The sequence below is a fragment of the Penicillium concentricum genome (genome assembly GCF_028827145.1).
Source record: "Penicillium concentricum strain IBT 3081 chromosome Unknown utg000002l_segment0_segment0, whole genome shotgun sequence".
In the NCBI taxonomy this organism is placed as follows: Eukaryota; Fungi; Ascomycota; class Eurotiomycetes; order Eurotiales; family Aspergillaceae; genus Penicillium; species Penicillium concentricum.
Window position 1 is genome coordinate 4,191,119 of NW_026622755.1, and position 17,488 is coordinate 4,208,606.

A 17,488-nucleotide genomic window follows, 5' to 3' on the forward strand; every position below is an offset into this window, starting at 1 on the left:
TCCTTGCCATCCATGGATATAGTACACACACTTACAAAGCTCAAACAAATCGAAGATACGCGAGGATTTAGACGTCGAGAAGAAAATCCATGCTTATTAGAAAACTGGAACCAGATCCATGTTCATCTCAGTCTGATTCCTCTTCAAAAGTCTCTCAAGTTTAGCTCGAAATCGTTCCTCTACACAGTCTTGCTAGTTGTGGCCATCTCAATGTACTTTGCATCTGGTGATTTTAGTAACGGGAGCTTGAACGTCCAAGTTAGCTACATAATACAATACCTACTTTTGTTGTACTTGCTTATTTATCCTTCGCCAATAACAAATGTACCAAATATCCAGATCCACTCCTCAGTCCCTCCCCAAGCACATCGTCACTCAATCTCCAAACCCGAAACTCCCGCATCGTCTCCCTGAGCCAAGTCTCAAACACATCCGGCGATCTCTGCTGCTGCGCAATAATGCAAACCGTCGGCTTGCGGCGCGAGCTTTGTTCCTCTGAACCAGCTACATACGCCGGCCGCAGCCGACAGATCTCGGCGCAAGTGCGCACGAACGGTGCCACGAGTGCTTCGTTGTAGATGCAGTCGCACGAAAGGAGGAGGTCGAAGCCTTTATCTTCCTCTCCTTCTTCCCCTCCTTCCTGGCCAGGAGCGTCGTCGGGATCCATACATTCTTTCAGTGAAGCGGCCTGGTCCGTCTCCCAGTCCAGGGTTGTGAAGGAGATATTATCGACGGTCTTGGTGGGAGATGATGTTGGCTTTGATTTGGATGATTTGGATCCCTTGCTCTTGCCTTTTGCTTTGTTGGTGCTGTTGCTAGAAGAGACAGAGACAGAGGCATTGGCGTCAAGGTTCGTCCGAAATAACTTGCGCACGTATTCTTGGTCTGTGGCGATGTAGTGGCGCACTGAGGGCGCCAGTACGAGCGCGACCAGCGCTGAGATCCCGGTGCCGAGTTCAACTACTGTCGAGGTCTGGCTGAGGAGGGCGTTTGTCCAGAGGGGATTTGAGAGGTTGGTTACCCATTCTGCGAAGAGGGGGGTGATTTTCCATAGAACTGAGTTTTTTTTGGATTAGTATTGATCTAATTGAGGGATGGTGATGGTAGTGATCATGAAAGCGGGGGATGTGTGGATATGTAGTTGGGGTGGAGAGCCAAGGTATTCCAAGGTATTCCAAGATATGGATAGGGAAAAAGCCAAGAGATAGTAGAGCAGGTGACTATTAGAGCTCGTGTTGGGGGTGAAAAGTACAGTGTGATAGTGTTAGGGACCGAGTCAAAAATGAGAGACATTCACTATAGCCGAGGCACAGACAAATGGATACGACTCGACCCAACCCTCGGGCCTGGTCTGGGCACTTCGGACTCGGGTAAAAGAGCTGCGGAGTAGTCCGAGCTTGAGTTTTCGTGTCTCTGGGGGATTCCGGGGGCAAATCATAACAGAACTGGTGTAGATCATGTGCGAGAGCTCTGAGTATGTGTACTCTGTACTTACCGGCGCCTGTAGTACCTCCCGCTCGATGAGAGGAGAGTAATGATGGTGATTGATGGATTATGTATTCATTGCCATTGATAGAGATCTCTACTGATGGTGCACGAGGATTGAGCATCCCTAGGTTGTTGCTTGCGATATCTTGTGCGAAGAGAAGAAATGATTCTATAGTACTCAGTAGCTATACTTGGGATCATCGTAGGGGTGGCGTACCCTCATCCACGTCGATGACCTCTTCGCCATTGGCGAGTAAGTCGATGAGTTGGTCCATGAGTTGATACTGAGATGTTGGAATATTTTATTTTACGTTTTTTTTTTTTTGATCACGGGACCAGATATAAATCTGAAATACTCCATAGATATAAATTATGTATAGATTCCGAGGTAGCGATTCCGAGGTTCTATACGTATAAGCTATGACTTTATAAAATAATTGTTGGGAACTCAACAGAAAAAAAAAGAAAACGGGTATCTACCGGTTAAATAGTATATCAACTAAATACCTACGAACTTGCTATATAATAACTATTTATTGTCAATTTCAGATTATATATTAGAATGTTCACGAGAAATGAATTAAATTAAAAAAAATTAGAAGAAAAAAAGGGCTTGTGCCAGGACAATATAAACAAAGAAAACCACAGGCCGAAAAAAAAAACCTTGGACCTCCTGCGTCATATGCCGTAGACCAGCCACATATATCCAACCTCAAGGGCCAACTTTCTCCTCTTTCCCCCCGATGAATGCTCAGATACAAATAATACACATTAATCCCTTCACTTGGTAAGACTCATTCCATTATAGCTCCTATTTCAGCTTGCAGCTCTTGTGCTTTTTCCCCTTGCAAGGTTACTCTGCGCTATTCCCGCACTAGCTAACCTCAGACCCCTCGAGTAGAGGAACTTTTCTTCGAGTTTCCCCGATCCCCTCGGCTCCTTCCCCCTTTCCCCTGAGCGAGCCATACAGTCAATATGTCGACACAAAACATCGTTCTCCAGCCGCGCATGGTCAAGAAGGGCCCCTTCTCGGTCGAGGCATCCGGGTACGAGAGCGTCCCCGGCGAGACAATCCCCCGTCGCCACCCTAAGGCCAAAGACGGTCTCATCACGACACTCCAAGATGTCACTACCACCTACGAGAATATGCGCCGGTCCGCTCGCGTCTTTGGCAACTCCAAAGCTGTCGGCAGTCGCCGCCTAATCAAGACCCATGTGGAGAACAAGAAGATCAAGAAGATCGTAGATGGTGTCGAACAGGAGGTCGACAAGCAGTGGACCTATTTTGAAATGAGTGGATATACCTACAAGACCTTCCTCGAATATGAGAAGCTCTGTTTGGAGCTTGGTAGCGGTCTCCGCAAGCTCGGCTTCGAGAAGGACGGCAGAATCCACCTTTTCGGTGCGACTAGGTAAGAGACATATTGCGCCTCCAAAGAGATTCGTGCCAGGATAACTGACTTTTGCCCTTGATAGCGCAAACTGGCTGGCTATGTCACACGGTTCGTCTACCTCTTGTTTCCCGCTCTGTGAGCCGCGAACGAACCCACTAACATATTATTACAGGCGCTTCCTCTCAGTCCGTGACCATTGTGACCGCATATGATACCCTAGGCGAGGAGGGCCTTAAGCACTCTATTGTTCAAACCGGCAGCACTGCCATCTTCCTCGACCCCGGCCTGTTGAAATCGCTCAAGAGTATCCTCCGGAGCGTGCCCTCAATCAAGCACATTATCTACAATACCGACACGGAAATAGACCAAAAGCTTCTTGACGAGTTACACAGCGAGTTTATCCACATCAATGTGCTGAGCATCGATGAATTGCGCAAGCAGGGCGAAGAGAACCCCGTGGAGCCTGTTCCCCCCAAGCCGGAGGACCTGTGCTGCATCATGTACACCTCGGGCACAACAGGCCCACCAAAGGGTGTGCCATTGACCCACGCTAACGTGATCGCTGCTAGTAAGTTGGAAAAGGACCCTGAAAACCACTGTCTATTAAGCTAATGTCTCGCAATAGCTGCTGGTGTCCACGCCGTCATTGGCCCCTGTATCAACCACACGGACTCCCTCCTGACCTACCTTCCTCAATCTCACATTCTGGAATTCATGTTCGAGAACATGTGCTTGTTCTGGGGTGGCACTATGGGATACGGTAACCCCCGAACATTGTCCGATGCCTCCATGCGGAACTGCTTGGGCGACATCAAGGAGTTCAAGCCTACCGTTCTGGTCGGTGTCCCAGCCGTGTGGGAGTCAGTGAAGAAGGGTGTTTTGGCCAACCTAAACAAGACCAGTTTCATTGTTAAGGGTATGTTCTGGGGTGCCATGTCCGCCAAGAGCTTCCTCATGAGCACCGGCTTCCCTGGCTCGAGCCTGGGCGCCTCGATTTTGGACAGCGTTGTCTTCAAAAAGCTCAAGGAGGCAACCGGAGGCAGACTCCGTGTCGTCATGAACGGTGGTGGTCCCATCTCCAAGGACACCCAGAAGTTCTTGTCATTGGCTATCGCCCCCATGATTAGCGGCTACGGTCTAACCGAGACCTCTGCCATGGGTGCCCTGAACGACCCCTTGGCCTGGAACCCCGATGCCCTGGGTGAGATTCCCGCCTCGATCGAGGTCAAGCTTGTTGACTTCCCCGATGCTGGATACCTGACCTCGAACAACCCCCCTCAGGGTGAGATTTTCATCCGCGGTGGCAGTGTGACCTCGGGATACTACGAGAATGAGGAGGAGACCAAGGCTGCGATCACTGAGGATGGCTGGTTCATGACCGGTGACATTGGCGAGTTCGATCGCAACGGCCACCTCAACATCATTGACCGCAAGAAGAACCTGGTTAAGACCCTGAACGGTGAATACATCGCTCTCGAGAAGCTCGAGTCTGTCTACCGCTCCTCTCCCGTGGTTGGCAACATCTGTGTCTACGCCGCCCAGGATCAAGACAAGCCCGTCGCAATCATTGTTCCCGCCGAGCCAGCACTAAAGAAGATTGCCAAGGAGCATGGCATCAAGGGTGACACCCTTGAGACCCTGGTTCACGACGAAAAACTCAACAAGATTGTCTTGCAGCAGCTGCAATCCGCCGGCCGCGCTGGTGGCTTGAGGGGCATTGAGATTATTAGCGGCGTCGTGCTATCCGACGACGAGTGGACCCCGCAAAACGTAAGTGATGCTCACGTTTTCTGGAGCACGAACTTTGCTAACAAGACACTAGGGTTTCATGACCGCTGCGCAGAAACTCCAGCGCAAGAAGATTGTCGCCCGCTACGAGTCTGAAATCAACAAAGCGTATGGCAAGAAATAAAATAAGCGTGTCAACTGCTTTATTTCGATTTTCTAGCTTTACCCTTGTTCTTTTTTTCTAATTATTTTCCCCTGCTGTATTTGCTTGCGCTTTGAGACCCTCTCTGTTCTTTCTACTCTGTTCAATTTACGTTTACATTTCCTCACCTCTTGCTCTTATTGATATTATTTCAATCCTGCCACGATGTAGACGACATAGTAATCAATGTGGACATGAACTGACCGACATCGCAACGGATTTGTTTTCTATCATAATCTACATGTTTAACTTCATCTTACTCTACAGAAAGCTTCCTTCTTTGATTGGCCATGGACTTTTTCTCGCACTTTCTTAAAGGATCTGTCCAAGAATAGTTTTTAATATGGACTCTCTTAGTATGGACTCCGACTAAAAGACAAAGATATTAGAATACGTTCCACCCTAAGGTGGTTGGAAAATGTAGTTACATTCAAGGACGTCTTCAACGACTGCATTATCCAGCCATCTAGGTATACCCGCAGCAAACCTATCATATGCAAAAGTACAAGTACCTATGTACATAGCCAGTGCCTTTGTCTAAAGTACCTCGGTACCTCACTTATAAGCCACAGTTACACCACTCCCTCAGCAATCCACAAGTACCCCGGGGGTGTCAATGTACCTGACAGGACTTAGCGGCAGAAAAAAAGACACACGTTCGAACCCGTCACACTGGTAAAAATTGAGGTATAACTAACTAACCATAGAGTTTGCTAGCCTCAGGTACAAAATCCCGTGACCGAAAGTGTAGATATCTCCCACGTGACTATCCCAGTCAAAGTAACATAAACCCAAGTCACACATTGCCCCATTATTATTTCCCTCCAAAACTAGTATACTTTCATTACCAGTCCAAATGTCTCTCTGGAGGTACGTGACACAGCCTCGAACCCACCAACCCACCACACTCAGACACCACGACCGAGGCAAGAAAGAAGGACAGCAACTAACAAGCTTCATAGCTCTTACCGCGGCCTCGCCCCCAAAACCCGGGCCTTGTTCGGTATCGGCCTCATGGCCTGGGCAGGTATCGGATTATGGACCACACCCCAGGTAGAAAGCGCATTGGGCATGCAGGCCTCGAAGGAGGAGCAGGATGCGCTGGATCGGAAGTTGGCAGTGCGCGTGTCGCGTGTCGGAGGAGAGGAAGGGGAGACATCGGATAGCCGGGCGAACTGAGAAATTGAGGAGCCAACGGACAAGACGCGAGAACGGAACTCTGGGAACTCATGTGATCGATCCTTGAGCTGGTGATGGATGCGCTACGGGGTGTGCTGATTATCTACGGGAAGTCATGGGTGCAGTTCTTACGGAACCCTGGGCTTGAATGCGACTGGTCAGAAAAGAGAAAGGGAAGTCAGTTTATTGCAGGTTGCCGGGCTGGTATGGAAGGAACTCTTTCCTTGGATATTCTTGTTGAGTCAACCTTCCCCCAAAAACTCAACTGCAATATTGTGATTGCATTGCTGCAATCCCCTGCGCCCGTGCCCGGTGTCTAAACACTCAACTGCCTACCTACATACCACACCCGTCTATCCTATCCCTTTAACGCATCGCGACTCTGGGATTGAAAAGAGGACCCGGTTCGTCGGAGCCGGGAGGTCACTTATTACGTACCTACACTGGAAAGAGGTCATAGCGACCACCCTGCCATTCCAAGGCTGTTGTCTTGACTTCGCGCGTCCCGCCAAGATAAAAACAAACAAACAAGCAGTGGTCAGTGGCCAGTGGCTGACGCCCTGTTCTGCGTTTGAGAGTCTTGATCTGTGTGTGCACGTCCCCATCGGAAAGATCACAGGGAATGAGTAGGCTGATACTTCTTGCCTTACCCTCTCTTTTCCCACGCTCACGCCCACGCCTGTCTGTGCGGCTGCAACGACCCCGGCCCCAACCGCTCTGTTCCCAGTGCAGGGAAAGTATTGGGCTGCTGCAGTCAGCGCCGTCTTTCCCCGCCTAGCCTCGTCTTGTGTAGACGTTTTTTCTTTTCTTTCCCTGTCTGGGGCATTGGCTGAGAGTTCCTGTGGCTCGGAAGAATTGCTGCAGCTGAGAGGGTGGATCGTTGCTTAGCCTGGTCCAGATCGTGACATGTTGGTTCTTGTGCTGAGTGGCCAATTAGAGGTCTATTTTAATTTCCGAGATTTCTCTTTTGTCTAATTGAGAAAGTCATGCGAGGGGCAGTTGGTCTGGTTGGGATTGGGCTTTGCTACTGGTTCTTTGTTTGAGATGTTGGAATGTCTTGCATTTTATTTTTTGATCATGGGGTCATATCTTAAGGGATATTTGGAATATGTGTGTCTAGGCTAGCTTCTATTTTAGTCATCTCAACTATTTGAATTGATCCTTGATGTCGCATTGCCTAAACAGAATATTGGATGCTAGAAGGGATGACTTTAGGGGAACCGTCTTATTCCAAAATAATTTGAAACAATCTTACCAAAACGCCTTATACTAATGGCCTAATGGCCTTAAAATGAACATATGATAGCAGTGCGGCTCTGGAAGTATTGTTTTGGGACTTAGTTTATGATATCACTTATGGTGTAGCACGAAGGACCTTTTGAGCGTGAAAGATATCTTGTGCATCCCAAAGATCGATGCTCATCAATTGGATAATCGGAACTTTGATCCATATGGAATCTTCGTCATGCCAGTCTCGATAGATTACTTCTACTATTATTCTATTCGTAGATGCCATCATCTATACCTGTAGCTCGAAAAAGCTATTTGTTTATAATATTACATCGCACAGATCTATAGTCCGGTCATGTGTCTCTACTCCGGGTAAGACAAACCTAACACCATGCTCGGAGGCCGTTGATGTGGAACACGGAGATATAGACCATTCTCCCTGGAGGCCCGGGGGTTGGCCTGATCCGAATCTCGATCTGGAATAGAAAATAGCCAACCATACATTGTAGGTAGCTTCCTGACTCGTGATGTATCTAATGGCATGGTTATTAGATTATTAGATAGCGGAAAGGGCTTGTATTGGAGCGGTCGTGCCATGGACAGGGGTAGTAGAGTAGTAGATCGCGGAGATCTGCAGATCTCACTGTAGATGCGTCTTAGGCAACAGAGACAGAGATCGTACTCGGGCTCATTGGACTAAATATAAAGACTTAAGAACACAGATCATCTTTTGGACGTCTTGATTTGGTGATGGATGGGGTTGGTTATCGTCATACTGACAACCCAGGGTCCATTACTTCAGGCTTGTGCCTTGTTGTTATGTCAAGAGTCTCCTTGCTATCTATCCTTGGGCTTTAGACTGTATTTCCAGGAATCTATTAAGGCGAATTCATTAGCCAGTAATTTCTGCATTGGGTATCTGATGCTACTGAGCTATCTTGGCTAATTCTCGTGTGGAGATGCTCAGGACTCTAAGCCAGTCCCAGCAATATAAACTTCACAGCATTGTAAGAAACGAAAATTGTGAGCGGAAAGTAACCGCAAAAACAAAGTATGTATTTTACAGACCTTGGTTTCAGGGAAATGAAGCATGGTAGATGACATACGCAAGAAAAGGGCTGATATCCCATGGGAAGGGTAGAGATGTAGGGAGTTGTCGAGGGCGCAGCGGCAGCGGCAGGGACTGCAAGGAGGATCCGTCATTCGAACACCTTGAGAACATTCCTTAGAACGAATCAAAGGGTGCCATCTTCTGCATTTGGTATCTAAGTAGGTTGTAAATTATCTGCATGAAAGCAGAAGCACGAGCCGGCAGTACCGGGACAGAGACCAACAGGACAGGAAGTACAGCTGTCAGGCTATAACGTGGTATCTGTTGCTTTCTAACAATGATATTCTATTCTATTCTACTACACCCCGTGCATACATGTGTTATATCTCAATAGGCAGAGAACAGGAGAGAATAATATTTTATAATGAAGTAGTGGTCTTTTAGGTCAATATGGAGCATGAAAGAATGACAACACATCAGATAGCAAAGTGCCAGCCCAGCATGACCAGAGACCAAATTAGTGTCAATTCAAGATGTTGAATAAAAAACCCTAAAGCGCCTAGGATTGTCCTTTTGCCCAACTTCCCTTGTACGACGTGCAGAGGTACCTATACAACCGATTATGAGTAAATGAAAACAACCAATGATATTGGACCTACCTCAAGAGAATGCATGTACCTAGTACTCTTTGGTCGCTTTTCTAGTAAAAATACAAGATTGTGTCTTTCGTATCGGATGGGATATATATATTTCCCCCGGTGGCAACGGTATATATACCAAATTTGGAACAAGCTGGACTTGAACCCAATTGTTTCAGAAGTCAAAAATAGTCTGATTCTAACAATAAACTCCATTTTTCTGATCCACATTACTCCGTGTATTCTCTATCTTTTACCGTATGCAGACGTTACTACCCCGGCCTACCACAGGGGATGCTATTGACAGGGATCAGAGTGTTTAAAACATCGGAATATGCCGATGTGCAGGATGATAGGATTGAATAGTTTAACATAACGCAGTTTAATTAGAGAAATTAAATCCATATACTCTTTTACCAAGCATAAGATCAAATAGTCACACCGATGCCTGTTTTCACCTGATTTACTTAGATTTGCGAAATAAATGAATTTGAACCAAACAGGGCTAAGCTGACATGTAGGTTGATGTACCCGTGAACGTTGCAACGATCACCTGCACTACTGTCGATCAGGATCTGCATCTAAGACTTCGTAAATTTAATACACTTAATACACTTAATACATTTTTAAACATACTAAATATCTGTTCATATTAAAAAGCTGACAAACTTAAAAAAATGACTTAGATTAAACAATCCATCTCTGCTGCCTAGCAGCAACCAAAATATTCGCCCATACTAGCCCCTTCTAACCTCGACAAACAGGCTGCTCGACTCTTTCATTGGCTCTAATCTCTTCCATTCTGCATCTTGCCGTCCATCTGTCTGCACGGAGTACTCCGTACACCGTACGGAAATAGTACCCACCTTGCTTCGTTTGATTTCAAGACCGCGGAGCCTCCCTAAAAAGCAAAATCAAAAGTGAGAGCAAAATCATTGCTAGCGCCACACTAAGCCCTTTAATCTTGCATGTCATTTTAATGAACTCAACCCAATCATTCCCGCAGTTGGGCAACCCATGCTGCTTACTTCGGGGGGCATCAGTCTATGTAGTCATCAGACAGGCAAAGAGTCCTGGAAGCAAATTACCCGTATGTCCTTGCTTCATGTTTGATTGGATGAAAAAATAAATCAAACAAAATAGGAAAATAAAATGGGGGAAAAAGGCAAAAGCAATAAGGCAAGACCGCATAAGTCCATATCCATTGAAAATGGGACTGGCAGCCCTGCAATAGATGAAGACTAGGACCAGGACCGCAGCAAATAACGGTCCCTGGCTATCGAACAGAGCAAATCGGGGAGTTTGAATGCTCGACTGGTTACTTTGTATGGATTAGAGGGGATTTTGACGTTTAGTCCTGGATGATTTGTTTTTCGATGAAGTTGTCATGCTGTATTTGGCTTAAGTATTATATCGCCTTGGTATTAACACTTGGACAATAATGTTAATTCAACCATGACTATCGATATACTATGATCTAGGAAAGTCCAGATCTTGATAAAATCGATCGGTTCTATTCGATAGGGCAATTCGTCATTTGCTTGTGAAGACAGTCTTTAGTGACATTCTGTATGCTTCTTTTCCGAAGGCAGACGCACATGATAGAAAAACCATATCTCGAGTAAAAGAGCTGAACGTAGATCAAAAGGGATAAAGAATAGAATCACAATGAAATAAAAGGCCACAAAAGTCCACTAGCAATCAGACGAATAAAAAATAGAAATAAAATAAAACAGCGAATAGAAAATGGCCTCATGATCCCCCACGCCGTCCTGCACCCAGTGCATAAACCCCTTCCCATTTGATCGTATCGAGCAAGCTAAAAAGATAAAACACGAGAAGAAACAGAGATATTTCAACCGACAAAACAAAAGGCACAGCCTAAGTGCATAGACTATGCGAATTCTGGATGGGATCGTATCGGCTATAAGTTGTAGAGTAAACGGGGTCATACCCCCCAGCATTAGACTGGCGATGTTGATGGCTGGGGACCCCTGTATAGGTATTGTCCTGATAGGGGTCTGATTTGAGATAAAGGTCGGACTTGATCGTATCCATGGGGTCCATGGTGTCAATCATTGAGTACTCGAACCCAGAAGAAGAGGAAGAGGAGATGAGAGGACTGTCGCTGAGCGGGGAATGGTCTGTGACGTTCATTTTCCTGTGATCGGATCTGCCGTAAGAAAGCCCAGCTCGATGAGACGGGTCGTACATGAGCATGTGTGAACGGCCCGTTTGGCCCAGTCCATGAGGAAGGACACCACAGGTGTTATCTCCGCCAGCCCCATCCGGGCCCATACTGCCAGTACTGCCACGGCGTCCATCCTTGTAGTGACCGGGTGAACGTCCCCGAACGACCAGGGGGTGGGAGTGGCGCCGGGCGATTTGTACCCACTCAGTTTCACCTGGGACCGAGCTAGCAACCTCAGCGTACAATTCAACGACCAGATTGTAATATTGTTGCTGGGCACGGCGCTTGCCATTGTTGGCGGTCGCTTTTTGGAATTGGATACGTTCGAACACGTGGGAGGTTGGGGGCTGGCACGGCTGAGGTGTCCCTGCAAAGGAAAGGTTGTAGTCCATAGATTGCGAGCCAAGTGGGAAGCCCGAAAGGTTTCCATTAACTGTCGAGGTTGCTGTGAATGAAGGTGGGGGTGCAGGTTGAAGAACGACACGAGCTGGTTTGCGTTCGGATTGTTTGTCTCGCTTTGGGGTGTGTTGAACAAGTTCTCGAGTTTCTCCGTATTGACCGTTCACAATAGCAGAAATGGCCATCGAAAAACCACGGATTGGTTCAAGGGTCTGGTCAGGATAGCGGATGTATAGAGGAGCAGTGGGAGGCCAAGGATGAAGATCAAACCCGCAGGTCACTGCAAAGTAGTTCCGCCGATAGCAAGTCCACTTGCCCTCAGCTGGAAAAGGCCCTCGACCCATTTTTGCTTGAACATCTGGTTTCACCGTCTGATATTGTCCACCAAACTCTGCAACAACTGTATGAAGGACAGTAGTGTCGTCGAAAGGCGGAGCCTCCACCTGAGGCTGTGAGCGTTGTGAGGACTCCACTATCGGTTGCTGATACAAATTATTCTGAGATCGATCCATCCCGCTATCTAAAGCGCGAGGAGTACCCGGATACCCATGGCTACGGGAGAGATCGTTCATTCCCCCTAAGGGAATGCCGATATTTCCGATTCCGCGCTGTAAAGCGTATGAACCGTAGGAATTATTGCGCCCCATGAGTGCTGGAATGGAGTTCAGGTTATGCCCTGAACTCTGCATGCCGGCTGGCATGCCAGTCGGCGGTTGACTAGATGAACAAGGATCAGTACTCATGAACCTCATCCGTAGTAGATCAAAGCTTACAGCGCTGGCACCCGTTGATAATCTGCCATTCTATCAAAGGGATGCTGAAGCCGAGAGATATGAGGGAAGAGAGGACCCGATGTGGGCGAAAATGAGTCTTTACACCATATCAGCCAACTGAAGTCTCTCGGGGAGTTATAAGAAGGGCTTACCGGGACAAGAGTCTGGTGGAGTCATTGCAAGAGCACTTGAACCAGAATATCTAAAGTAAAGAAATAGCTCAGTAAAAGCTCATGAAAAGATCCACGTGCGATCGCCTGGAATTAAAACAGCCCAGAAGATATCATATGAGTCCGGGCGCACGGAAACCATGATGCGTATAAAGACAATCGAAACGGGGGCAAAAGAGGCAAGGACCTCAAGACACGGCACGAGCTCAGATAAAAAGGACAAAACATCGGAAGAAAGACATGCAGGCAGCATATTGGTATGGAAGGTACCGAAACAGGCTGGACTGAAGTTCAAGCTGCCCGGACCCGGAGGAAGCGCAGCGACAAGGGGGCGAGAGGCTGACCGAGTGGAGCGCAAGGGCAAGTCCGGATTGAAAGAATAGAAAAAAATAACTTACTGTAAATCCTGCATCACAGGCTGCTGTGCGTGGTACCTCACGCCGTTGGTGTCAGGCATGGAGACGAGACCTCCGACTCGCTGGCTATTGTCGTCTTCATCCGTTCCAAACCCTGTCACATGGGAGTTGATATAGTCACCCTCCGAAGTAACGGGATCGTTCAATGAGAATACCTCCGAGAGAAGTGCTGGGGAATTCATAGGTTAGAGAGACAGGGAAGATATATGGAAAAAAAAAGAAAAGAAAAGAAAGTAAAAGTTGAAAACAATATCGAATCAACCGCATGACGGAAAGAGCAGGGAATGGAAAAGAGAGAAGCTTACAGGGATTCATCCTGAGCGTGCTGATGCCAGGTGCCTCGAGGACCCTGAAGTTTTTTCTTTTGTTAATGTAACACACTGGGCGAGACGCCAAAGCCGTCTAGCCCTTGAAGTCTTGGGTGGCAAGAACTGGATGTCTAGAATAGCATCAAAAAAAAGTTAGGTAAGGTCGAAAGGACTCTGCATAGTCAAATTCCCTCACAGTACTCGATTGATACCTCTGTCTGAATCGCCCAAAAATGCGTATGCTTTGAGCCTATGAGAATCACAGGGAAAACCCAGCAAAACAGTTCTTGGATATAAACCAAAAACACGATTCTGTGAGAGAGTGGGTTGGAGAAAGTGATAAGACTTGCCTAGGTGGAAGGGAGTAGACAAGTGATGAAGAGCAAAGAAGTATAAAAGAGGGTTTCAGGGTTATAAAGATGGGTGCGAGGTGTAATACATAGTATGCTAAATTTTGCGTAAAACGGTGCCCTTTTGGACAGGCGTTGACAAGAAGTAGATGAAAAGCCAAGTGCGTCACTGGTTTATAGACATGGCTTCCTAATTGGGAACTCCAACTGAAGTCATAGGTACAAAAGTACAAAAAGGAAGAGTGCAATAGATCGGGCCAGAAGATCCAAGAGAGAGAGGGAAGAAAGAAGATGGGCAAAGGAAAAGAGCCTAAAATTCACCAAAAAATACAGGAATAATAATACATACATATCTAGTAATAAACAGCAAATAACACTTTTTAAAAAAAATAAAAAACACCCAGAAGGGGCAAGAAAAGTAATCTGGTGTGACAGCCTTGGAGCAAATAAAAAGCTCTATCTTGCAGGTACAGAATGCTTCAAATTCTGCAACCCTATGGTATTTCAAGAAGAGCAGATCTTCAATTTGTGTTGACAGGTTGCATGGAGTATATCTGTGGCTTACCTGAAGAAAGAGGTGTTAAGATTAGATGTACGTATACATGTATACAATCTTTACCGGGAAAGGTTGCAATTGATATCTAAAGATTCCGGTCTATAATTTTTCTTTTATGTGAAAGCCGGTCCCAGGATTGTTGAATCATTAGCCCAGTCTAGCCGAGAGGCGACCATGAACCACGAGCTGCCAGGGACAGTGAAATACGTATTCGGCAATGCCCAATGGGTTTGCATAGGGGTCCAACCATAATCGGTGAAAGGTATCCAGATTATCATTTGGGGATCTCTGTAGAAAAAAAAAAAAAAAAGAAAAAGAAAAAGAAAATCATATTGCTTATTTTCTTTTCTTTTCTCGATGATTTGTATTTTGAAGTTTTTGAATTTGGAATTTGGGTCTAAGCGCAAATGGGTTTAGGTTTGTATATCCACAAGAGCATCAAATCATCACCGGCTCCAGATAGTTTGATTGTTTAAGGGGTATGGGCATTGGTCCATGTTGCTAGACCCGATATGCTGCACGGACCGTAAGGCATGGTACGTACACGTTGTATGTTTTTTCATTACAGATAATTCCCGATGGGATCAGATGTCCTAGTGCGAATACCCGACAGACGGGTCGCTGCAGGAGAGCGAAATAAGATGAAACTAGAAAGGATAGAGGAGGTGATCGACCCCCAGGATATGTACCTATGCAGACCCATGACAGAGGTGATGTATCAGGCTTGGGGACTCCACCAATGACAAAAAAGACATGCTGAATTAAATATGAGAAATAATCAAATAGGGAATATGTTTTTTTTTTCTTCAACCGAATTCCATGATGTTTTGTTAGAAGGCCTGTCGGAGTAGTTCCTGATTCATTTTCAGATCCTTGGAAGTAAGCTCGAGGCACCAACGGTGCATGAAGAAAGTGGAAGATCATGCGATCGACAAATTCCATTCAGCATGTTGCATTGTCCATGTTGGCGGTGTTCACACCGACCCGAGTAACAAAAATAGCACGTTCGAGAGGATGCAACCTTCAACTAGATCCACTCTTGAAACCTTGTAAGGTTGGAGAGCCAGCTCCTTTGGCAAAACTGTATGGCTCCCTGCAGGATCTCCAGTCTCCACTAGAGAAGCTAGAGTAGCTGCGCGGGGTATACAATCATTGCGGTCCGTACCCGGGAGCCTTTTCCAGAAAGCGGCACTAGTCCCACCCTTCCACCCTTCCACCGAGATATCAAAGTTCAAAAGATCCCCAGTGGGACATCGATCTCGACAGAACCGCATAGTGGCTAAAAGGATCGACCATCCTGCAGAAAAGTCTGGGTGGCAAGTGAAAAAACACCCGTAAGCTTACGATTGGTTGGGATTAGCCGTAGATTCGATTTCCTCAGTGGTTATGGCGGCCCCGGTATGTTGTGCAGTTCGCCCCCACACACAATGCTTGCCGAAATCGGTATTAGGTGCATTGATTAGCCTTATCAGGTTAAAAGAATGTAAAAAGAGTAAGTCTAACTTCAAATCATATAGTCAAAGTTAAAGGAGAGACCATCTTTTCTGACTCTCGGGGGATCACCCCTTCCCGGATGACGGTCATGGGGGCACGTGCAGGGGGCGGTGAACTGGACATTAACTTACAGGTACCAGGTACATCGATGGGTGATATTCAATTGGTGGATAGACCATGTACATTATACTTTATGTGTCTGCCTATATTGTATAGGGCTTTGGGTATATCTTCACCTTTCTATATGGATTACTCCATAAACATTCCCTCATGTCATTACCCACTCTTAACTAAAATCAAATCTCAAATCATTGCAACTAATGCACCTGAATGACACTATCAGATCCATTTCCCGTCTTCACATGTCACTTTTCGATATATCAACTTTACCTCAGGTACGGAGTACAACACTATGAGATACAGACTACTCAGAAATTGTCCGATACGTGGGTACCAGCGCTGCAGGTACCTCCAAGCCAATGCCAATAATAATCTGACTTTGGGAAAATACATGGATTTTCTTCGACATGGATTAGCCCCAGAACCCTTGAAGCAGGAAAACTCTGAGGTTGCAACTGTCTCAGCCAATCTGTCACTTTGGACCCTGTCTCTGTCTCGGGCACGTGCCATCTACCGAGTCTGTTCCATAGACATCTCGAAATCTATTCCCGTACAACAATTCTTCAATAGCAGAGCCGGCCAATGCTATCCCCTTGCTGGTTACATTCGGGTGTTTGATATTGGGGCGCAAAGCTACAGCTCGGCTAGGCAACGGTAGACGTTGAGTTATAACCAAATCCCGGAGTCGGCAATGCTGACTTGACCGTGTTAATGGAGTACGACTTTTTACATCAACAGCAGAAAATTTAAACCCCTCAAAAAAAAAAAGATGATTGGTCGACAATCTAAACATGGGTACAGACCCAGAGTGTCATTTGAGACTGATATCCCCTTGTCTTGCTGCCTCAGCCCTATATGCTTGTTGCTCCAGGATCTTAGGATGCGACACGCCCGATGGACGCATATACCATGGTTGATGCTCCAATCCTGGTCGATTGGGTCTAGAGTTCAAATCCTCATATATCGGGGGAGATGTTCCTGGACCAAGTAAGGAAAGAGTCATCTATCGGAAGACAATACCGTGAGGCTTTTCTGCTCATCTTTTCTGCCTTGAGGTAGATTAAAGTTTTACTTTACCAACGGTCGAGGCCTCCAGGGCTTCCATCCCGAGACATCCACCGGGCTTGACCGGGCACAGACTTGGTCTAATTCTACCATCTTATACCATGTCAACACAATATTCAGCTCTATTCAATGGCAATGGTACCATTTTGAAACGAATTTTCCCCGACCTTTCTTTCATGGAGACAAAGCAGCCCAGGCTTCTATGGCTCCACAATTCCACTGGGTTGCCTGGACACAAGGTTCTGTGATGGGGTACCTATGTATCACTTCTTCCGAGATGGTTACTTTGAGAGTAGACCCGAGTACTGGTAGTCCACTGGGCTAGATGCCTGGGAAATTGGATCATTTCGCCCTCTTCCTTGTCAGCAAGAGTTTGCCCCGAGACTGGGATGATCATTGAAAGTTTCCCCACTCTGTCATCCCAAACTTTGATCACCCTGGATCTACAGCCCGCCAGCACAGATCGTATCACGGCCACGAAGCTCCCGGCCAAAAAGGTTCCAAGGCCTGAAGTATCCGACCCTGTCGGCATGGATGGAAAGACAAGGCATCAACCAAACAAGGATTAGATGGAAAGAATAATGTCTCATTGGCCCGCCGCCCTCCAAAATTCTAGATATAAAGCTTGTCAGGCAGTAAATATGCTTTGGATGGCGCGTCGGATGCAGACCAGTTGAGGACTCCACTCATCCATTAATTCATCCGGCCGTTTTTTTTGCCTCCCCGTGGCAATTCT

At 46.6% G+C, this 17,488-nt stretch overlaps 4 protein-coding genes across 4 annotated transcripts; 2 read left to right on the forward strand and 2 right to left on the reverse strand.

Moving 5' to 3' along the window:
- Window positions 1-298: 298 nt before the first annotated feature.
- N7517_005218 (S-adenosylmethionine-dependent methyltransferase) lies at window positions 299-1,763 on the reverse strand (the record flags this gene model as incomplete). The annotated part of the gene is made up of 3 exons (XM_056722948.1): window positions 299-1,056; window positions 1,496-1,657; window positions 1,706-1,763. The coding sequence occupies 3 exons, from the start codon at window positions 1,761-1,763 to the stop codon at window positions 299-301; spliced, it is 978 nt and encodes a 325-aa protein (XP_056579198.1).
- A 700-nt stretch (window positions 1,764-2,463) lies between these two features.
- On the forward strand, window positions 2,464-4,794 carry faa4 (long-chain fatty acid-CoA ligase FAA1; the record flags this gene model as incomplete). Its single annotated transcript, XM_056722949.1, has 5 exons — window positions 2,464-2,900; window positions 2,965-2,990; window positions 3,055-3,450; window positions 3,508-4,652; window positions 4,705-4,794. The coding sequence occupies 5 exons, from the start codon at window positions 2,464-2,466 to the stop codon at window positions 4,792-4,794; spliced, it is 2,094 nt and encodes a 697-aa protein (XP_056579199.1).
- An 874-nt stretch (window positions 4,795-5,668) lies between these two features.
- On the forward strand, window positions 5,669-5,991 carry N7517_005220 (uncharacterized protein; the record flags this gene model as incomplete). Its single annotated transcript, XM_056722950.1, has 2 exons — window positions 5,669-5,682; window positions 5,775-5,991. 2 exons carry the CDS (start codon window positions 5,669-5,671, stop codon window positions 5,989-5,991), a joined length of 231 nt encoding a protein of 76 aa, XP_056579200.1.
- A 4,800-nt stretch (window positions 5,992-10,791) lies between these two features.
- Window positions 10,792-13,041, reverse strand: N7517_005221 (uncharacterized protein; the record flags this gene model as incomplete). Its single annotated transcript, XM_056722951.1, has 4 exons — window positions 10,792-12,217; window positions 12,274-12,370; window positions 12,426-12,475; window positions 12,842-13,041. The coding sequence occupies 4 exons, from the start codon at window positions 13,039-13,041 to the stop codon at window positions 10,792-10,794; spliced, it is 1,773 nt and encodes a 590-aa protein (XP_056579201.1).
- Window positions 13,042-17,488: the final 4,447 nt, after the last annotated feature.